General features: G+C 37.9%; 1 protein-coding gene across 1 annotated transcript in view; it reads right to left on the minus strand.

The window, feature by feature from the left end:
* The window catches only part of LOC103475369 (glucocorticoid receptor), a 59,457-nt gene extending 37,305 nt beyond the window's left edge, over positions 1-22,152 (minus strand). The window contains exons 1-2 of the mRNA XM_008426940.2: positions 21,655-22,152; positions 18,274-19,406 (exon numbers count right to left, since the gene is read on the minus strand). Coding sequence (XP_008425162.1) covers positions 18,274-19,397 — 1,124 coding nt within the window. The 5' untranslated portion in view covers positions 19,398-19,406; positions 21,655-22,152. The remainder of the gene's footprint in view (positions 1-18,273; positions 19,407-21,654) is intronic.
* Between the last annotated feature and the right edge of the window lie 1,753 nt (positions 22,153-23,905).

The raw sequence follows: 23,905 nt of genomic DNA on the forward strand, positions 1-23,905 counted from the left end.
CATAAGTGTCAGGTTTGCCACTAATAGTAATACTGATGATTTTGAGGAAAATTATAATTTCTCACAGTGATAATTTCACTTTACTGCCTCACAAAATGTGTCACTGGAAAAAAGGTCACATAAAATAATCTTCACCTACACTATACCTACAAAGGGGTGTGCAGTTATAATATCGTTTATTGTGATACATCATAAGAATTTTCATTTATCATTGTCACAATAAATCGTTGACACCAAACTTARAGCATTTTTATCAAAACTGCTGTGTGTGCAGACTCCCAGCCCAGCAGGCTGCAGCCGTATTTGTGTGTCTGTACCTTTAATTTCAGCCACAGTGGTCGGCTAGCTCTCTCTGTGCTAATCTTTCAAAACAAACATGGTGAAAAAGCATCTGACTACTCTCCTACTGAGCCCCATTATGAATGATTTTTAGAGATGGTTTAAAGTAGGGAAGTACTTCAAGGCGCCAGTAAACAGAACTTTGGACTGTGAAATCACTGGGAGGCCAAGTTTTCTKTCTGCTGTTTGTCCTGCACTGGACTGCTTGACGGKGTGCCTGCTAGTGTTAATTTCCAGACATTGTAGTATTCTAAATTAATTGTAATTAATAAATGTACATATTTTTGGAGAATCTCAACTTCTATGGGGGTGTTAGTTTAGATACTTTTGTTTCTTTTCTGTCTAAGGGTTAAATATATCTTAAGATATGCTTAACAAATAATCAGGTAAAACAAACAAAGCCCATTTCATTTTAAAAATAGAAGCCGAGAACAAATGAACAGCCTCTCCCCACCATCATTCCTCATCCCAAGTGTGTAAGAAAAAGACCTTGTTGAGAAAACATAAAGAAGCCTTTTCTGCTCAGGGCCATAAAATAAACGAGCAGTCGATAAGCCAGGCTGCRTCTTGGAACACAAACTGCATGTAATTCTAATGACTATATAAAATTCACCATTATGTTGCATTTCAGCAATAGAACCACCAGATTTTACACAAAGTCACAGAGGAAAGAAACGCTTGAAACTTCACAGCAGCAGAAAAGTCGTCCAAGTTAAATACATATTTTGAACTTCATTTTACCAATGAGAACAAAGTTTTGTTTCAGGCTTTTAACTTAATTCATGAGGTCTCAAATTAAGGATTATGTGGCTTAAATGATGATCGATGGTGACCGCGCAATCTTATTTTCAACCTGGTGCTTTACAAATCCAACTTTAGCTCTAGCATTTGAAGTAAAAAACAACTTATAGCCATCTTAATTTCTAAACAAACATATTAAAAATATGTCCTAATAGACAAAAAGACGAGCCGGCGTACTCCGACAAACACCATTTGCTGCCCTGCTGCTGCGAGATGAGGACAGACAGACAGGAAAGACTGATGAATCAGTGGTGAGATGGCACTAAACACAAGAGAAAGGAAAGAGAGCAGATTGAGAAAAACAGGCAGAGTGTTGGCTGTAATTAAGAGCTGAAAGGCTGATGTACCATGTAGTGAGGAGCAAAGTGTGGTGGAGAGGGAACGGCAGTCATTAGAGCAAACCCTCACGCCATCACAGTCAGAGTTTCGCTCACTTAAAAGCAGAGTGAACTCAATGCAGCTGCATTAAGAACATTCCTCATCCTACAACAAAAACAGACATCATGAAATCAAAGCAAGTCAAAGCCAGCTTGTGCTTTTCTAGGTAAAAGACAAAAGCACAACTACTCCTTGTTAAATGATAGAACAATGGCTCACACAGCTAATGGTGTTATTTAAGGAATGCTGTAATTTGGTTTCATTTTTTTAAGTAATAACTCTGGGAACATTTTTATTGAAATAAAGATATCATCTTAATTCTAAGGAACGTTTGACCTTCTTTAATTTCATCATCTTGTCAAAGCATTTCTTATACAGGAGCAAAATTCACAGCTTAATCATGAAGCAGTCTCCTCATTGTTTATCTTGAATAAGTATAATTGAGCAGAGCTTTTAAAGTTTACCCAAAAGGAATATGCACAATATTAAACAGAAAAAAATTATGTGGTAGCWGCAACACTACGTGTGTCATTGTGTGATGACAATAAGTTGTCATCTCTCRTCTTGTCTGTGACTTTTATTGTACTGGGAGCCATCATCTGTGTCATCTGTGTCAGTAATACGACTCCTTCTGATAGGCTGAATATATAATTGGCAACCAAAGTGTTTCTTCCTGACACCTAGAAAAAAGCATTCAACAAACATGGCATTGCAAACAATTTTGAGATGGTGTTACTGTGCACATATTAAAACATTACATAGTATTATAAAACATTAGCAAAAGTAGAATAAGGAAATTGTCAATGCACAAAATCAGCACCACAAATSACTGTTTACACTTTCAKAAACCAGAGGCTCATTAAGTTTCCCACATATGCTACATTTAGCCTTTGCATGCAAATGACAAACCGGGTTAAATCAGACCGATTGTGAAATGTCTACATGCAAACATCCAATTTAGCTGAGGGCACTGGAGACACTAAAGCACACAGGTTGTTCTATATAGTGAGCGCCTTGACAGCTGCTGGAAAAAATCATATTTGCTTAATGAAACATTATTGTTACAACTGTATCAACAAAGACACAGCCACTGTTAAAATAATATAATCTACACAATGTCTTTGATTTGTTAGATTTGGCTTATTTTAACATCACAGAAAATTCTGATTATGTCTTGACCTGGCAGGAAAACATTACAAAGAGAAAGAATGCACAGGAATTTCTTCCTATTGTCCTCGTGTGTTGAGGGTCTGCTGTCATGGCACTACAGAGAGGGCAAATATTTTTGCATTTCCTGTACAATTTACAGGATCTTGTTAATGTTTCATAGAGAATATTCAACACATAATTTTCTATTGGTTAGTTGAAACAAAAAGATCTCTGCTAAAATCGTTGCAATTTTATCACTCGTGAGACATTGAACGGAAATGTTTCAAAGTCCTCAATTGAAGAAACTGAAAATTAATCTATAATGTAGGGTATTATGTAAAAAATGTAATAAATTCAAAAACCTAGATATTGCATGTTTTCGTTTACTTTTTAAATCTATGTAAAGCCCCTTGTGTTGCACTAGTTTGCATATAAAGTGCTGTAAAAATAAAGTTTTATTGAACGGTTGATGTATGGATATTACAAAGGAACATTTGAAGTCCCATTCCTTTGCATCGAACCACTTCGACCAGTTTCTCACAGGCTGTCAGTAAAACACCTCTGGGTTTTTTCCACTCTGTCTGAAACTATCTTACTCTGCAAAAGGGACACGGAGAATGTTTACCCACCGACTGAACACAAACTGTGAAGGCGGAAAGTGGTCTCCAGCATTAAGACATTGTAACAGGTTCTTGTAATGTGCTAATTAAAGTATTGCTTTACACAAGATCTTGTCATTGGATCTTTGTTTTTCCCTCCACCCGTTCTGAGACGCTAACTGCTGCCTTTATGGAACACTTACTGTTTTCTTGCCTCATCTTTTTCTTTAAGGTATTATGGTTTCCTCTGCATTTTCTATGAGTGGAAATAGGTGACCCACATGCGACAAACAAGACGCTTGTCAGGAATTCTAAGCTAAGCAGTCCTGTTCAGCAGCTTGAGAATAATAGCAACGTTGAATCAGGTTGGTAAACGGTATGAAAGCAGAGCACGCAAACTTTTACTCTCTAGAGAAAGAGAGCAATGTCTCATAAAAAGTAAAGTTCTGTTAAAACTTAAGGGATGTGAATAAAAAGACAGGGTGAAATGAGAAGCTTTGGGAAGACTTAGAAAAGTCTGAGAAAGGCTGCAGTCGGGTACAGACTTTGGCCCAGCTGGAATGGGGCCCATTTACAGTAAAGCTCCTCTTTACTCTCCCTTTCTCTGTATTCTCCACAGCTGCAAAGCTTATAGACACAGACTGAACAGGGAAGGTTTTTATGTGCAGGAAATACAAAAAAATAAAATATAAAATGCATACATTTCCAGAGATTCTGTCAGCGATACCACACAAATAACAAGAGTAATGATGCGGTGGATTTGGTGACATGTCACTAATCTCTGAAATAACTAATTTAAACCTGCCAGTCTGGTTTTATCAAAGAAGAGCTTAAAGTTGTTTTCAAAAGGACTAAACACAAATAAGGTTATTGCCAGAGGAGGAGGAAAGCATAGACTAAAGMAAACAGTTTGGATAAAGCAAAATACTGTCTATCCGTTTTAATGAGGGATTTTCTGCAAGAATCCACTTYCTAGACTATTTAAATTTCATCATCGTAGATTTTTTTCCCCTCTATTACTATTCTTCAGGCCATGCTCCATTTACCACAGTTCAAGATCTTTTCAACCTTTTAATCATTGTGCTGACTACAAATATGCCGGCAGGGAATTCCTACAGTATATTCTTCAGTAAAAATACTCATGTTTCACAGAATCTACTCCAAAAAGGCAAAACATTATTTAACTGCCTTCATTTTATTTCTGGAAAGAAAGTGTAGCTTTTTGCTCCTGCTCCTTAATTGTATAAACTATCCCAGACTAAGCTGTGAATCTCAATATGTAAAAGTTGAGTTTYTTTTTTTTYCCTGACAGAGATTAACAAATATCTGCCATTCTTACAGGTATGTTCTCCTGTCTTGGCATTTTGAAGAACGGTGAGTAAAAGTTAGCCCGTCTGGCCCTGACCACATGGGAACATTTTGTTCTAAAATGAAACTTTTTAACCATCTGTGTCCCATGTCCATATGACTTTTTAGAGGACCTTAAATATTTTTTAAAACGGGTTCCAGAGTAAAGATTTCCCTTTTGCATATTCGTATAAACAGCGAAAACTCCTCTCCTGCAGAAATATTTGACGTATGAATCCAACCTCTATCTCTAACCTATAATCCCAAACATGACAGACACAACAACAATGTTGTTGTAGTTTATAAATGTTATAATCTAACGCAGCATGTATTAAAAACTTGACTTAATCGTCACCAAAGACTCGACTTGCACTTTGTTGTGCAGCGTTCTTGCTCTTTTGTGTTTACTGCTAACTTCATTTGTGCCGTGTCCCATACTCCATGTTTAATGCCATTTACATGTCGAAATAGTGTTTTGTTGATAACATTTCTGAAAATGGTCCTGAGTGGATGCAGGTGTTTTTGAAACTGAGAACTTGTTTTAGAAACGGGCTGTATTTGGTGTGGATGAGGCCTCAGTCACCTCATATTTTACACAGATGGGAAACAGGAGGCCATGTATTACTAAAACCTGAGATCATCTTTAAAAAGTGAAATATCAGAAAAATGCTMTCTTTACATCTTTTTTCCATGCATTCAACTGTGGCAATTACAGTTTTGTTAAAAACTATTTATTAATGTGGATTTTTTTTTTTTAAATCTCTAAATGCAGTCAAATTAAATGTTGGATTTTGTTTCATGAAACTAGATTTCAAATCATCGCCAGCTTTGCCAATACTTGTGAAAATTGCTGTAGWTAACAAAATAGTCATTTTGTCATTATTAAATAAATTAATCCCAGAGGAAAGACGGAAGTTGAAGATATAGTAAATTCTTATGATAAAGAGTTAGAGGCATCAGCGAGGCCTAAAACTAAATAGTTTCAGTTCTTGMAGTAGGAAACACACRACTTGGCAAACGTCAGCCTGTGGAGAAAGAAGTTCAAAGACTAAGCAGCTACAAGTTMTACCAATTCACCAGAAAAAGTCACTGATAGTGTAGTAGAATAGTTCTAGAGAAATGGAGGCCACGCCTTTGAATTGAAAGCCAATGAGTGATGAGGAGATGAGTGATGACCACAGTGATGCATGGCTCTTCCTGTTGCAGTGGGTTAGCACCACTTCMAACTTCACTTTTATCCAAACTGTTCACACAAAAATCTTTTTCTTTCTTCTTTGCTCAAGCACAACTATGAAAAACTACAAGTTTATCACACTTTGTTCCTTTTAGCACAACTCTTAACACAGACCWGACGTGTTCTCCTTATCATATAAAATTAAGAGGTGAAAACGTGGAGGGAAGTGAGTGTAAATGACCCATACCATACTGCTGTAATAAAAGTCCCTGAGACTTGGATTTATTGCTGGCAATAAGAGAAGCTGCTAAGCCGAGCATGCTTAAAATTAAGTAGAAGCAGTCAAAGAAACTGTGTCTCCTGCTGAGAAAAGTCTGTGCTTTAACCTACTTRGACATACACACACCACTGTTTCAGTCTTGGCTTCGCTGCAGATTAAGAGGCACATAAGRGCAATGAAACGTTGACAACTAGCAGAAGATCTATACTGCAGTTTGACATCTGGCTCAGGCAGACAAATGGAGAGAATGAGGGGAATGAACACAATGAAGCCAGTGACGTAGGTTYAAAGCGGCAAAGGAAGCCCTGAGACAGGAAGAGTGGAGGAATCGAAGAGAGAAAAGAGAGCAGGGAGGAAAAGGAGGAACTGAGAACTGATTGTAAAGCCCCAAACCTTTGTTAGTCTTTCTTTGTTTCAACAGAACAAAGCCATACTCTTTGAAAATGCTCAGTTAAAGTAGAACTGTAATGTTGTTTTAGTAGATCTGATAAAAAAGAAAGTACACCCTCTAAGTGCTTCGGTCTTAAGAGATACACTCTTTAAGTGCTTCGGTCTTAAGAGATACACACACGATCTGGATCTTATCGAGGTCTGAAATTATTTAAATCAAACTTCAAGTTTACAAAAGGACAGCCAACAAATTKCATTMATTAATTTATTTTAATGAACAAGAAGAAAACCAAAGTAGTGTTTGTGGGAAAGTTAAAGATAGACCAATAAAAACCCTGGATAGAAATAAAATAAGTAATAAAATAAGAATTTTAACAGGATCACTTTCTTTTTATTGTTTCATTGGCTTAAAGACTTTAAGTCAATAAAGTCTTAAAAGCCAAATCATAAAAAAAAAAAATGAAAATTGCACCTTAAGTGAATTTTATGTCTGAAGGGCATATAGAGCAAACAAAATAACATAAGACAGGCATAAGAAATATCAACTCAAAACACAAGTAGTTAAGAAGGTAATATTTCATAAGTGAAATTAAATAAAAAGTTAATCCACCCCATTTCCAGTTTGGGCCACATGGTTTTTAGCTGCTTTTTGAACAAATCTTTTTAGTCAACAAAACRTCTTCAAGTCTTAAGAGTCACCTTAATCCTGACTGTGTGCATATCTACTTTAATAAACATAGGATTTATCAACAGAATGCATTAATGCTCAAGATTATAGAAAATCAGACATTTTTCACATCAGATAACTATTTCAGAAATATTAAAGCATAATTTATATCCGAATGAAAARGAAGAAAAGTACAATTCGAACACCAATAGCTAAGTGTACATGAYGCTGGTCTTGTTTAGCTATAAATTTATAAAACTTCTGTGATATAATCCCACAAAATATGTATCATTACCACAAGCGCCATAAGCARATCTTTAAAAGAAATGAAGCCTGGCCTTGGCTTTACCGCTAACAGAGCTAGAAATAGACAAGCTTCAGACATAGAGGAGCGTCTATTTTGAAGGATGACAGAGTGCCAGTTGAGAGGTCAGCCATGTTCCCACACCAATAAATGAAATGAAGGCGCAAAAAGGGACAGAAGAAACGTAGGCTATTAGAAAAAAGCAAAATGGAAATATATATTTTTACATATGACTACATGTTGTGAAATCCTTTCACAACATGTGAATTGTTATCACTGTATCTGTGATAACACACTAGCCAATCGTGAGTGACCAGGCGGGTTGAGCAGCTGCTGGCTTCGATTCATGATAAAGTCTACGCCCTTTTCTGCCTCCACCAGTATTGACACCAACACATGGACCCGCATAACTCCACCAGTTTGGACAAACCGAACAGGTTCAGGAGCTCAGGAAATGAGAGACACGGTTTTTTTTWAAAAAAATGGTTGTAGATCTAAAAAGAAGGTTAGGTTATTTTAAACAAATACATCATCCTCTACAATTATTGGTAYCCCTGATCAAGGTGAGGAAAATGTTCTCTAAAAATGAGAACCACCCACCTTCACATAGCAGGAAMAACTTTCATCCAGCCTTGTTAGTCAAAGTTACAGTTGCTTTAGCTGTAGATATGGAAAAGTTAAGGATTATTGATATGYTTCTGTCGTTTCCTGCTACACAACTTGCAGGGCATAAAGATAAAGAGACACACAGGACAGACAACCATACAAACTCATACCTGAGGACTAATTTAGACTATAAAATCAACCAGTCATGTTTTTGTAGTGTGGGAGGAAGCTGAGTACCCAGAGAGAACCCTTGCATGCATAGGGAGAATATGCAAACTCCATGCAGGAAGATCTCATGTCAGAAACATCTTGCTGCAAGACAACGGTGCTACAACTAGGAAAAGGAATCATGTTTTTGTATCCAATAGAAATCATGTATGCTTTGATGCATACAGTAAATGGGAATAATGCTCTAATGCATTCATTTTCAGTCGAATCCAGAACCACTACCTCTATCAAAGAACCTGCAGCACATTTATTCTCTTTTATGCTTTGAAAAGTCCTGAACATGGGAAAAAAACAAAAAAAAAAAACAGAATAATCTCCCTAAAAAAGCCTGATGGACACATCTCTATTAAGTTTCATTTATTTTATAGAGTACATTAGGAGATCGTGGAACMAAATTAAACCAAAAGAATAATATAATCTGCATTTTTCTTTTACTTTTTAAGACAACGTTGCAATGGAGGTCAGTTAATGTGTAGGCTGCTGTAATTTCTAAACATATTTTTCTAAACCATGCACTATATGACTATACAAACAACAAAGAGATATGTCTACAAGAAAGGCTTCTTTCTCATCCTATATACTGTAAGCAAATTCTGCTTTGATTTTTTAACGGTTTTCCATTTCGGTTTCAGAAGCAATGTTGAGGTGGGCAGAGACAACCAGCCAGCAGATGGAGAAGAAGAAACGCTTTGCCAACCACAGTCATGAACAAATCTGAACTGAAACGCCATACATTACTTCAAAATTAGGCCACTGACACAATTTCTCTAAAACGAGCCATTACGGATCATAAGATTACATAAAGCGCGAGACAGGCTGAGAGCTTCAGAGCCTGAATGTTTGTTCCCCACATGCACAGTTACCTTGCTTGGGTAAATCATTCACTCATCTCTGGCACAAGGTCCTCTGTAATGTCTGGTAGTAGGCAATATTATGACTGATCTTTTTTTTTTCTCATAAAATGATAAAAAAATAGGCATTTTATTTAGAGAAGCAAAAAATTAATTTACATGTGAAACCACAAAGTCAACACAGCCAACTTCTAAGCGTACATTTCACTTGTGCATCATCAAACAGTTTGTCTGGGAGACCAAATGCCATATATGTGTCACTCAATGAAAAGCTCCTAAGCTCTGAAAAAGTCATTTATTACATATGAGCAGCTAAACAAATAAAGTGACTAATAAACACGTGGTTGGCCTGTTTATTCCTATAAAACATTTTTAATTTGYTATTCGGCTTTAAACAACAGCCTTTGACAACTCAATTTTGGCATTGTTGTGTATTACAATACAAATGAAGATAAATTTACCTCCATTTGAAATAAATACAAAAGCTAAGGTCTTCTTTTGGACAGTAAAAGAGGGTAGTTTCTCTTAACTTGTTCCATAAAAAATAAAATAAAATCAAAACACAAAACGAGGTTCCTTCAGTATTCTAGCCCCGAAACCATCTCACATTTATTCAGTACTTCTAGAAGACAAAATACATTCAAGCTTCAATACAATTCCCAGCTATTTACACCTGCAGGAAATGGTCTCCAGGTTTCACAAGCTTGCACAAAGATAAATAAAAAGAACAATGGCTCTGAGCCTAAAAGGACTGGTTAAGTTGCTCTCACTTCAACAGGTGGCAGGTTGCAGTTCAAGGGGCCTGAACCCGTGACCCCCTGCTGACAGTCTCCTTGGTAACTCTGTCATCCTGCTCACACCGATCATGTGTCAAGAAAACTCCCTAACCCTTGTTTGWAGAACAGCAGGGGCAGGAAAAGAAAGCCCATAATCCTGATCCAGACCTCCCTTTCTCACATGCTGTTGGGATACACTTCTTACGAAGTGCTGAAATCTCCACAAAATTCTATTCTGGCACAATGAGTCAGATTTARTTATGCAGAAAATCATATTGTCACACTTTAATGCACTGGGTTTAAAAAAAATAATCAAAAGTGCAAGCTCAGTTWGCGGGAATAAAACCCTTTTTAAATCTGCTCCTCCTGCTTCTGCAGTGGAAAACAAACAGCTGAACTCTGAACTTTGGCTGTCAAACCCAGACACACCCAGACAAGTTTTCCTTTAGTTCAACGTGAAACACTGCGAGGGCAAGCAATGTGTGTAGAGAAAACATTTTTTTTCCGCTTTTAGTCTCACAGGTTTCTCGCCAAGTCGGACACACAGCCTCAAAGTTGACTGCCCAAAAAGCCGAGCACAACAGAGAACATGTACAGTTTTATACAAATAAAACAGCTTGGCAACTTGCCTGAAGAGCACAACTGTACTCAAAGGAAAGTAGAAAGCATTGCTAGGAAAACATTTTTTCCTTTTTGCTTTCAGCAAATTCCCTCACTTGACTCATGATCGCCAAAGCAAGTTTAATCACGCTGGAGAATTTATTAGACCTGTGATGATGCACGGTTATTATGAACGCCTGTTATTCTTGCCACAACTTCTCTCAGACAGCATCAGTATCAGGATGGAATTCCTCAGTGTTCTTGTTGGTTTCTAATCTGGATTAAGCTAATGCAAAAAAATAAATTAATTAAGTAAACAGGGACAATAAATAAAAGGCTGGGAAATTATAACTTTAAGGAATATAGGATATCGAAAATGATCGAAACTGAGTTCATTCTTGAACCACACACCAGGCCTTAGGCCTCCAACTCATCTGCCACGGATCGGTGTAGTTGCACAGCTTATAGCAAAAGAAAAGTTGCACACTTGCATAATAAAACAAATATAAGAAATTAATGAATGAATTTGTCTGATTGGCCAAATTACATCAAGTAACTGCTATAGTAGCCTGCTGTCAAAGTACATTTTTTCTGCTGCAGAGTAAGAACTCTGCTGCTCAGCATGGTTTTTATATGAGGTATTTTAACATTAAGGTGGAAAATATACAAGATAAAGTGAATCTATTATGAAAAACTGTCTTTTTGCAAATTTTTATACTTCCATTTAGGGTTTTACTGCATCTAGAAACAGTTCAAGAGCTTAAAGACACTCCACTCAGATCTTTGCAACAACTTAATGTTTTTGATGTCTGGAAAATGAGCAGTTTCAAAAACCTCTTGATTAATAAGTCATAATTAACCGACCCTGAACCGTCATCTAGCAACCAAGCCTAACTCGAGGAGTGTTGATGAGATGGTTTTACCTCTGTATGAGCTGTACAATGGTTGGTGGAAAAAACTAGTGTTTTGTTGTTTGTTGCAACAAATAAGTGTCCATTCACATTCTTCCCGTCACAGAGAACAGCTTAATTTTACTTTTTAATGGCAACGGTTCAGTCATGCCAACAAAAGTTGCAGTTTGTGGAAAAATCACTTCACCAAGGATTCAACTGAAAACAACCAGCAGCATGTAGCAGCAGACCTCCATGACAGGAACGTTCTGTCTCTATCGTTAGCAGCAAATCTGCAGTTTTAAACCCTCCCAAAAATATATATTTCTCAAATAATTACAAATAAGGAAGACCACGTGTGTGGAACAATGGAAGTGCATAACATGAGATTCAATGAGCAGGTGAAAAACATGTGAATACCTCAGCTATGAAACTGCACAGAGAAAAACACAAAAATTAATGTATCTTAGTGTCTTTTAAATCAAACCGTATTAGATAACAGATCACCGTATCGTCCTGAAGACAATTTGATACGCAATCCTGCTCAGGCTGACAGATGAAAGGAAATGGGTGAACAACTGGATAGAGGATCATGACAAATGTGAAACAAATTTAGATTTAATGACCCAGATCTTTAATGGTCATGTAAAAATACACCATAACTATCACTGAAGTTCAAATATCCTGAAGTTCTGTTCTTCTTGAGCCCCAAATGCTATAATAAGCTATTTGGTAAAGGGGGGTTCAACTCAGAGTCTAAAAATTTGAAGTGGTGTGAGGGACGCAACTTCCACCAACACCTCCACAAAACCAGTTTCCTGTGGAAAACCCTGAGACAGTCACATGTACAAACCTCTAAAGATGTTTTAGACTGCCTTGTAAAAAGTATTGGCAGGGGTGTCTCTTTTCATGATTTAAGAGTCTTCCAATTCAAAAACGAGCTTGTCTGTACCAAGCACTGCATTTCCTGAAAATGTGGGAGCTGATGCAATCTTGCACTGTTTTAAATAGTAATATTTACATCACATGAAAGCCAGCATAACTCACTGACTATGAATGTGCCCTCATAGCATTCTTACTGCTTTTATCAATCTGCCATGGTAAAGACGACGAGGGGACATTAGACTGAACCACTACAGCCTTTAGACTCCCCACTTCCTGTTTCCTGATTGACCCGTTGCCAAACACAACAAGCTCAATCGTGTTTATGAAGTACAGTGAGGGAGAGAGGTCGGGGCTATATTTATGCTCACTCCAGACATATCCTATCACAGTTTAGAAGGCTGCATATTTTATTTTTCACATCAACCTAACCATGGCAGGAGAGTTCACACACACCTGCCGCAATTATCAAATTATATTGAGGTATTACAGGAACATTTGCGTCTTATATCCAATTCTTTAACATAATGATTTGCTATACGACATAGCAGAGAGCGGATATAAATCCATAGTAAATACATCTTACAGCAATGAAAACAGTGCTAAAGGTTCATATATCATTTTCAAAGTATAAAAAACATAAATCATAATCAGAATGTTGTTCAAAGCAGATTAGTAAATTTAAAACACATTTTTAAAACAAAAAGTGGCTGGATCCATACTTTTTACTCATTAATAACAGTGCAAACCACTTAGTTCCAAAAATGTACTGAATAATTCAACATGTTTGCGGTTTTGCATTTCTGGAAATAATAAAAAAGGCYCACTCTATCCTGTAAAAGAGGTCAAATCCATCATGTGGCCTTTTAGACAGACCTTGAAATGCACACAAGACCCAACATAGGCATAAACAAGCCAGCAGGCACCACAGCAACCTTAAAAAAAGCAACAGCTTGGCTGCTTAGAGGCCTCAACCTCCTTTGGCTCCATGACCTCTGACCCCTAGCCAAAGCCTGCTTCAAAGACTCAGCTCAAACAGGGGAGGGGAGGGCAGGGTGCCATACACAGAGAGAAGATATGCAAAAAGGTATAAAAACCAGACGCAACAAAATTTGTGATAAACATCTATGAATAAATTTACATTAAATATATTTAAGCTACCATTCAAGTATGAAGTTAAAATATAATTTTCTGCAGTATAAAATATTCCACTTCACTTCACAGAAAACCATTTAAACATCAAATGCACAGCTAAGAAAGCTCTGCAAAAGAAATTCTTCCTTTCTGAACAATCATTATTATTCACATAAATTAAACCAAACAAAGAAATTGCAGAAAGCAAAAGAGGATATGTGAAGCTGGAAAAGGACTGGAGACTTAATGTCAAGCAAAAGCACAATTTAAAAAGTGAGATATAGCAAAACAAAATATATCAAGTGGGGTAGCCTAACGAGTAACAAGGGATATCCGTAAACAGGAACTCAAACAACGTGGATTAGCATTGGCATAATCTTAACAGATTACAAATCCAGGAAAGTGAGTTAACAGAGACAACACTGACCTAGTTTTGTCAGCACTGGGATTCATCTACCTTTTATCTGCTGTTCCTGAGATAAAATGACAATATGTCCATATAAAAAGAATAATTACACAAAAACTAATTTTATCATAACATCATGGATGCAAGATAATTAACAACTAATCAGGTTGGTTTGTTGATTTTTAAAAACAAAAGTTATGTGTGAATAAATGCAGAACTGAAAGACTTTTGTTACATTTGGACTCACGACAACATATGAGCCCTTCCAACACAGTCATGACTTCCAGTAACAAGATGACATCTCAGTAGCTTGCAGACTACACAAGCAGTAACATGTAAAAATATGCAGCCTGAGATGCTTCAAGTCAGACCCACAACCAAAGCCAACAACAAGCTCTGAATGCAGACAAGAAACAATTATAAAATCAGAGGAACATGTTCCTTCATCGCTCAGACTGCAGTGCTTTCCATTTATCCTTAGATGGAAACAATAAGTGTGTACTGCACATTTTTATTTGCTGCAAAAGACTGCTCATCAGGGATACAATCGGAACAGTCATACTTTGATTTTCATGCACATTTAAACTTAACAGTTTTACATAAAGATTTAGAGCAACAAGGGATCTGCAGAAAAACATGCAGAGCAAATTTGCAGAACCTGTTTAGATACTTTTTCAGTGCCAAGTTTATAGCAGCACGGAAAGAATATTTCATCTGTATTGAATTAAATCCTTAATATGAAATGTCACTCAAAGTTCCTCTAGGGATATTAGGAATGAAATGCCGCTGTGCAACATAAGGTTAATATATTGCTGTTCCTATTTGGATTGGTCTAATTATTTTGTCAGTAATGTATGTTATTACTGCATAATTTAAATTGTGCAGTAATAGAAACGGGAATAGGCCTGTTTTCCAATCCAGTGGATATGACTTAAGTGTCATTTTTGTAGTGTTAACTGATCAGGAATTGTTTTAGTTGCATGAGCAGCTAGATGAGGAAAAATGTGAAGAGTCTAATAAATACATCTCACACATCTATTTACAAGCACAAAAATGGTTAAAAAAAAATGTATTTGAGTTACTGAAAGATGTTAAGAAAAACATAATTACTCCTTAAAGTGTTATTACTACTAGGTCTTACTACTGCACACATTACAGCATAACTTCTAAAATCAAACATATTTTGAACTTTTTTTTTTTTTTTTTACATCTTCCTCAGTCCAAAAAAGTCACATCTGAATAATAGCATGTTAATATTCAAGTCAAATGGATTTAATAGAGGAACACAATTTAGGTAAAATGTTAAAAACATCTGCAACAAAAGCACTAGCCAGCACAGTTCTCAGAGGGGTGCTCATTGTAGTGAAGAAAAAAATTAAAAACAGTTGACAGTTTGTAGACCAAGAGGCACCCTCGCACTATTGTACACGTGGCCATTCAGGAGACACGCACGCACGCACGCACGCACGCACGCACGCACCAAAGTCCTGTTAAGGCACTCAATGATGTAAAAAGCACAGCTACAGGGAAGAGTTAAGCACTAGTCTAAATATTTTTAAATTAGTAATGGATAAACACTTAACACCAAAGTCATGGGAATAATAATGATATTGGCAAGCAGCAAGGTTTACTTTCATTTGACATAATATATTAAAACATGTAAAGCTGGTTTTAATTAACTAAGGCTTGTGTTTAGTTAAATGAATCTGTTTCTGGGCCATAAGTTTTCATACGTAGGAGAATGTAAAATGTATATGACGGCAATGCACAAAACTTGAACAGAAAACATGGCGCGAGCATCACACACAACACTGTGGCAAAACTTATTTTCAGTTTCAGAAAACTGGAAATGTTGCAGATCAACCATGAAGTGGTCCAAGACGTGCAGCGATTACACAGAGTAACACAAAAATAAAAACGGTTGTCTAATATAAAATGTTTATTTTTTTCTATGTATGGAAACTTACGGCCCACCGTGTACTTAGACAACAAACTAAAGATAATTTTATGTCCAATGTTTCAAATTCACATTCAGGTGGCTAGTCTTCTAGACATAAAGATTTCTCACTCTTCTGTTTTTATTCTCACTTTGAGATGAATCTGGTGTCTTTCAAAAACATTTATGACATGTGATGTAATTTATTGCAGCATTTAACATCAATTACCAATCCACTAGTTCAAACAATTGGCGTTTTGATCAATTACAGTTATACAGGTATAGAAAGGTTTTAAAAGATTAGTATCAACACTTTTATAAGTGTTTGTAATGAGAGTCCAGATTGTGCAGGTGTGTTTGGTGTTTTCTCAGGTTGTATGGAGTGTTTAGAACGATGCAACACTGGACCTACCACACTAATGGAGGCACACTGCCGGTCAGCTGGCAGAAGGAAAGCTTAAACACATATGTATCACTTGCAAGAACTAAACTAATTGGTGTGAAAATATTTCTGGTTATAAATGACCCGGCTATTGACTTTCACCCCTTTTTATTAAATATGGTTTCCGCAAGTTAAATATGATCATTTTCATAATGTTTATATAACTAGCATGATAGCTTTAGAGAACAAAATATAACAGCCAGTTTAAGTTTCAACTAAATATTGAAACATTACTTTAAGCAAAGTTTTGATAAATATGCATTTTCCCATGATTAGGGAGCTGGTAGTGTATCATGTCTCAAGAATGTTTTGAATATCCTTGAAATACAATAATCAGAATCCAGTTTGTGCATACAAACAAGGTCTTTGACTTCAACCCCACATTGCTCTCAATGAAGACATCATAAATGTAAAAATATAATAAAACAGATCAGGAAGTAATTTTTTCTCCCTGTAAATATAGACATTGTGATGTTGAATGTCTGGAAATGTATCCCTTTGAAGGGGGATTAACAAAATTCTCGGAATTTTTTAACTTGAAAACTTTCCATGGAATTTAAAAGGAATTTAAAAGAATTTATGGGCATAAACCTGGAAACCTGAAAGCTGAAAGTTGGCCCTTAACTACTGTCTTCCATTTATCTGAAATTGTGTCACGGGGTAGCAGGTCCAGGAGGGAATCCCAGACACATTTTCCCCATCGACACCCTGCAGCAAATTCTAGGGAATTCCAAGGGGTTTAGAGGCCAAACAGGATTTATACTCCCTCCAGCGAGTTCTGGATCTTCCCCAAGGTCTTCTACTTGGAAAACCTTGATCATATGCCAAAACTACCTAAACTAACTCTTTTTGATGTTCATATACATGCATTCAATGCATAATTATTGTACAGTAAGAATCTCATCCCAAGCTGGTATCATAACTGAAATGCATTATCGTGTGAAATTTTTTTTTTGAAAACCTAAAGTGAAGTTAGATTTAAGATTTTTAGAAATTGTACCATCCATACATTTAAAAACAATGCAATCTCCAACTTAATTTTGCTTGAGTAACAAGCCTTTTTTTAGAGTATCATGTCTTTTTCTATCAAGTGTTTGAAAGATTTTTTTTTTTTTTTGCATTGTGAGGCTTCCGCCTTGCACATCATTGACATGCATGCATCAAAGGGGCACAGTATGAAGTAACAAAGAATGCTGTTACACCTGTGATCAGGAAGTTAGACACACCATATTAGTCTGAATGTGAAGCACCAGCAGAAGCCGAGTCCTTTGTTCATCTACCACTTATTTGCAAACGAGGCTGTAGTGATTCACCCAGCATTAATCAGACAACATCTAGTTATCTACACTCTTCAACTCAGATACACAAGAGGCTCATGAAGCCTGAAAAATGTATTTCTCAATTTTTTTTATGTTCCGCTTTGAAGCTCATCAAGTTATCAGATGGTACTTTCAGGGCTGAAAGTGAGGTGTGCCTACCAGACACCTCTCACTGAGCCGCACGCTCTAAACTTTCTCACATTTCTCATTTCCTTTGTGTTTAAGCTCCACCATGATGCATTTTCACAAATGTACTGAAAACACACCTTGATAGTAAGTCCCTGGCACTTGGACAGTTTCATGGAATTATGAAATCTTTAGAATAAAAAAATACTCAACAAAACCTCTTTAAAGAGTAATGTCTCTTTGACTGAACATTCAACATTTTTCTCCAGCCACCCTCTAATCTGGCAACACTTCAACTAGTTTTCCAACCATGTCGGACCTCTAAAGGAAAAAAAGGTCTTAAAGTTCAACTTTGGCATTCCTAAAATGTGACACAATGGGGATAAATCAGAAGAATGTGTTTCTAGCTAGGTCTGCCCATTGGGAGGTGATAAGCGCCAGATGCCCTGCACCCCAGGAGTGATAGGACTTCTCTTGCTAAAGAATGTCACAGACTGAAGCAAAAGCTGGAAAACACACTAAGCTGAGTGCATTTTGAAAAATCAAGACTTCTTGATGCTCATAAATGCGAATTCAAACCACTCTATGGAACACAGATAAAGCAAAGGTAGGGAAATGAAGTCGGGTGGAGTAAAAATTCAATTCATACCTTGTAAAGCCGACAGGAAAATTCCCCAAAGCTGCAACAGACTGAAGGCCATCACTGGTGCTTTGAATCCCAGAGGCTTCTCCATACCTCTTCCCGCTTATCCAGCTCTCCCCGACTCCTGACAAGTTTGAGTATGTGCCAAAAGGCTTCTGGTCTTGCAAGCCCACTGTCCCAGGATTGCCTCTGTAGTGGTACCCACTTCCCGTGGCAACATTCATGGCAGACGGCATGGTTCCCACCCCATGCAGAGGGCTCATGCCACTCTGCAGACACTGGGACTGGCAGTAACTAGCACCGTCCTGCTTCTCCTGTTTGACCACACCAGGGGTACGGATGTGGATGAAGTCGGGATCTTTCTCCTCCTTGATGACAACACTGGAAAGCATTCCCGGTGGCTGCTGCTGTTGAAGCTGATGTTGCTGTACCAGCTGCTGCTGCTCTGTGCCGTTCAAACCAATACAGTTGGCCCCATTACCCAACAGGGACTTTTCACCACCGCTGCTGCTCTCCTGGAGGATGGTATCCAAATGTGCCACCTCTGAATCCAACTCAAAAGCACTGATTTCTGGCAGAGAGTTCGGAAGGTCCAGGTCTTGCCAGATATCTGCATCGTCAATTAGCTGAGCAGTGCTCCCATCCAGACTGCAAGAACCAACACCTGCTTGTCCACCATAATTTCCTAATTCCTTATCCAGAGAGAAAATCCCCTCCTGCTTAATTTGCTGAGGGAACAGGTCAGGCAAAGGGAGGTTCCCCAGGACTGAGGTTTCTGACGTGTTAATGACAGAGGTGGACGTCTGGTCAAGATCAGAAGTACTCTGGTTCAACAAAGGCAAACTGTCCCCATAGCTGAATATATCCTGCTCTTGTTTGTGCATTCTGCTCATTTTACCCTCCTTATCTGACTCAAAGAGGCCTCCAAGTTCCCCCTGGTCTTTGGTTCCCCCTTGTCCATTCGGTGCCACTGTGCTCTGGTTCACAGACCCAGGACTGGGCAGATGCATTGCGGGTTGAAGCAGTAAACCAGATGTGCTGACTGAATCTCTGCCTACTTCAGGTCTGATCCCTGCAAATGTAAGCTTGTCGTTCCGATTACCGTTGTGCTTTGGTCCACCCTGATCCATCTCGTCATTCTGCAAACAAAATTAACAATAAACAGATGAGTCACATAAAATAAATGTGATATTAATGAATGCAATGACATCTGCGGTAGAAAAACTCACTAGAATATTGATCATTTATAGCTAAAGGTGTCAACAAAGTTCAAAAGTGTCACATTACAGTTCAATAGTGCAAACTACTCTACTGTATGGGTGTTCTTGTATCCGTTTTATTTTTGAAAACCAAACAAATACTATAGGACTGTTACTGCTTCAACAATAGAGCATGACAGTTAAGAATAGGAAATGGGTCCACAACCTTTTACGGAGCAGAAATGACTAAAATGTGCATTTTAAATTAGTACATTTTAGTAAAATGTACTAAAATGTCATATGTTTGAACGGTGTCCTCTTCTCTGGCTTAAGAGGCACAAACTTGCTTTTCAAGTGAAACCGCTGACGGTCCCGCTTACAGAGAGCGTGTGTGCAACAGCATGCATCTGTTGGAAGAGATTAACCCACTCAGGGGCCGCTGGGTATTTGCTGAAGGCCTTAGCGAGTGTCTAGCTCTGTTGGCAAACACAGGCAGTCGAGTACAAACTGTTTAAGGTGGCAAATCAAGAAGCGGAAATAGCACAAAGATGAAGGCAAACATTTCTCATTCAATACCATTATAAATTTATCTGGACGTTTTATGTCCTGAAAATCAGTCTTGCTACCAACGGGGGTAAAGGTAGTGACTGACCATCCATAAATTTACTTGTTAACCTGTACTTGTTTAATGCCTATCCCACTTTTTCTTCTTCATATTTTGCACATTTTGAATGTAATTCTGTCTCTCCTTGCCTCTCTGATTTATGACAACTGCATATCAAAGTGTCTGATACTCAGACATTCAGTTTCAATACCTTTGTTGAATACTGTAATGGCACTATCAATTGTAACTAGGGCACAATTTTATCACTCTTTTCTCATTTTCCTCATCATCATGACATTCTCACAACTCTTTGTTAACTTAAGCATTTAGGAGCATTAATGGGAGTAAAAGTCCACCAAAGTGGCCAAATATATTATTATTTGCATGTCAGGTTTTTCCTCTAAAAACATCCAGATAGACATTTGCTATTACTATATTACACACGTTAATTTTGCAAATTGATATATTGTGCAGTTCTAATAACGACAGAGTACCAACTAGTTTAAAGCAGATCAGTATGTCTGAAATGATTGGAGTCTGATTGGTTTTGTTTACCCCAATGCAGACAGTTCAGTTCACAGCATGAAGCTATGCTGAGCCGAAACCGTACCACCACTCAGCTAAAAACAGAAATAAATTGTCCGTGACCCAACTTAAATTAAAAAATAACTTTTTCCAGATGGAGATTATTGCTTTTTCTCTCCTGTGGTAGACAATGAGAGTAGCCCTTCAGTATAGTTTTTTTTGTCTGTTTGTTTTTGTTTTTTTAAGGAAAAAAATAGAAAGGTTGGCATTTGAGGCAAATAAAGGCTCACAAATAACTATACTTTATACATGCTAAAAATCTATAAATTTAAAAAACATGGCATTTTCAGAAAAAAAAAGTAAGTAGATTAGGAAAATCAGGTTAAACAAATAAAAAAATAAAATAAAATAAAACTGATTTTAAACAACTAACGAAAGGGAAAATAGGGAGAATAAAATTTAAACATAGATTTTATATAAAGCAATACACATAAGTAAACATGGAGATGGCGCTTTTGGAAAATAAAAGTTAGTAAATTTAAAGTTAATAAATTATTTAAATCAAAAATAAAATAATATTATAATAATAATAATAACAGTTTTAAAAACAGTATTTGACGGGGTGGCACGGAAAACCTCCGCTTTAAAAAGTTCGAGGTTTCCTGACTTCCCATACTGTACTTTTCCACCCAGCAGGACAAGCTTTTTATGATGAGTGCAACCTGTTGGCTGTGAAGGAAACTGCACTCGGTCATACGCCTAAAGACGGAGCAAAACAAACATTCAAAGCTGTTCTTATCATTTTTAGTGGGAACTCCGTAATAAGACTGATTTAGTTCGCTTTAGTGGCGTGCCCCCCCCTCCCCGTCGTCCCCCCTCCCCCCTCTGTTTCTAACTGTGCCACTCGGTGCTCGGCTGTCAGCGCGCTTGTCACGCACCACCGTGGACGCTCCTCGTCGGCCTACTCGACGGGAACCACAAGGTTTTTACCCACCCCCCACTACCGCTGCAAGAGAAAAACAAGAAAAAAAAGTAGTTGCACCTGAAAGTAGCCCTTACCTGTAGTGAGAGAAAACTCCCTCGATTAGGTCATCTCCCGTCAGAGCAAGTTGTTTCAGAAATAAACATGTGGGAAATAGCGCAGTGTCCACCGGATCAAGCTGTAGAATAAGCCCCACTTCTTATTGCGCTGATGTTTCGCGCTGAAATAGCAGAAGAGTGAGTAGCGACGTCTCTGTCCGAGCGACAGGAAAACATTCTCCGCGATATTTATTACTCAAGACCCAACACCGTCGCTGTGCGCCGCTTCTTGGATCCGTCGGCAACTTTTAATGCGCCTCGTCAGCAGCAGGGGGACGTAGAGGGGAGAAAGAGAAATAAAAGTCAGTCGTTCCCGACCTTCAGGATTAATCCAGAAAGAATCGACCAAATCTGCGGTGCAATGATCGCCCCTATGCGCCGTGAAAAAGCCGTGAGTACGTTAAAGTTATATAATAGAGCCGCGGTGCTGTGGCCCACTCAGCTGCAAACTCAGACAGGGCGATCTGTTAGACAAGCGGCGACAAAGCCACCTAAAACGTTAGCTGCGTTTCCGTTTTGGTGTTTCAAAATAAAGGGCGAGCAAGAACGTCAGCTTTAGACTCTTAAGCAGTCTGAAGCTGACTGCTTTAGACTGCAGTCAACAATCGATTGTTTAAAACGATTGAAAAACAATCGTTTTATAATTAACGATTGCAAAAATGTATCGCTAATCCCAACTGTCACACATTTAAAGCAGAGATCACAGCTGCCTTCACGTGTTTATGTTTGTGCACTCCAGTCATGTCGTGGCTCTTTTACTTTGAAGAAAAAGCGCGCTATCCTGGCTCCTATGGAATGCCTGTCGGGGACAGCTTAACCTCTCTGTGAGTTTGGCACTTGGCGGTTAACGCCCCTTTTACCCACTGAAACTCCGTCTGCTGCGGAATCTGTCAGTGTCACCTCTAGCCTGCCAGCATTTAGTCTGGGAAGCCGAACCCATGTTCGGTGCTGCTCTAGTGGAACCGAGCGTCGTATCTGGGGGTCTAATTAGGGTCAGGGTGTCAACTGAGACTGGGGGATTCAGTTGCCTTTGGATGAGGTCATGCAGATACTGTATTTCCTGTTTTTCAGTGTTGCCTTTCTCAAGCATATGAAGAAAGCTCAAGTCAGGGAGAAAGTCTAAAATATTTGTCTGTGATTTCGCTGCTGATGCGAGGCGTGAAATATTTTTAGTAATTGTGTTTACAGTGATTTTTGGAGATTTCCTGCASCAACTCAAAATTATAAGCAAATCAGTTTATATGGAGCTGATAAAGAAAGAAAGAAAAAAAGACACAACCAGCAGCCATATTTTGAAAATCTAAAGGGATAGTTCAGAATTTTTGAAGAGAAAAAATGCTGCATGCAATTAATATTTTATCTACAGTGTATAGCTTTGTCACAGTCTTCATTTAAATGGAGAGGTGAGGCTAGACCAAGAGAGGCCACAGTTCCTTAAAACAACCAAGTATGTCATAGTAATTCATGAAAATGCTAAGTACATTTAAACCGTTACCATGTCTGCACTTGGTGGTTATTTACACAGAAAATAATCATTGTTTACTCAGGTAATGCTGGAGGCACAGCATTCCTGTGTGCAACGGCAGCATAAACCTGAACTTGTTAGATATTTCCAATCAAAGTAATTGTCTAATTTAAAAGTAAAATGATGTAAAACAAAATATACAAGTAATTTAACAATACACAGCTGCTCTGACTCTGATACATATCCTGATCTCAGCACATGTTTCAAATAGGAAGATCAACTCTTCATTTCCCATGTAACCAACAATTGTTTTCTGTGTAAGTAAATACACAATGCAAACATGACAATGCTGTAGTCTCAAACTTCTTTCCTCAGAAAGTGCTCCTGGCCTGTGCCCCTGAGGGCCAGTGCTGCAAATTCAATCAGCATTCTGGTGAATTTCAGACCCAATATATGAATGACCACAATATGCAGCCAAAATTCAACAGAATCCTGCTTATCACCAAATTACTTGTTTGAGGCATGTGGAGGCAGGTACACATCTGAAGGTTTCAGCAACTGAACTGAAGTTAGAGGCCCCAACGTTCAAAGGTTGAGATTTAAAGTCACTTCTGCATAATTGACAGCGGAGTTTGTTTATTTGAAAATGGTAGAAGTGCACTTTGGTCTTTGCCTGTCTCAGACAAGCTCCTGCCTTATGGCATAACTAATCTGGATTTATGCAAAATTATGATACCAATAAAGCAATCAACTACAGTAAGATAT

The sequence above is a fragment of the Poecilia reticulata genome, linkage group LG14 (genome assembly GCF_000633615.1).
Source record: "Poecilia reticulata strain Guanapo linkage group LG14, Guppy_female_1.0+MT, whole genome shotgun sequence".
NCBI lineage: Eukaryota > Metazoa > Chordata > Actinopteri > Cyprinodontiformes > Poeciliidae > Poecilia > Poecilia reticulata.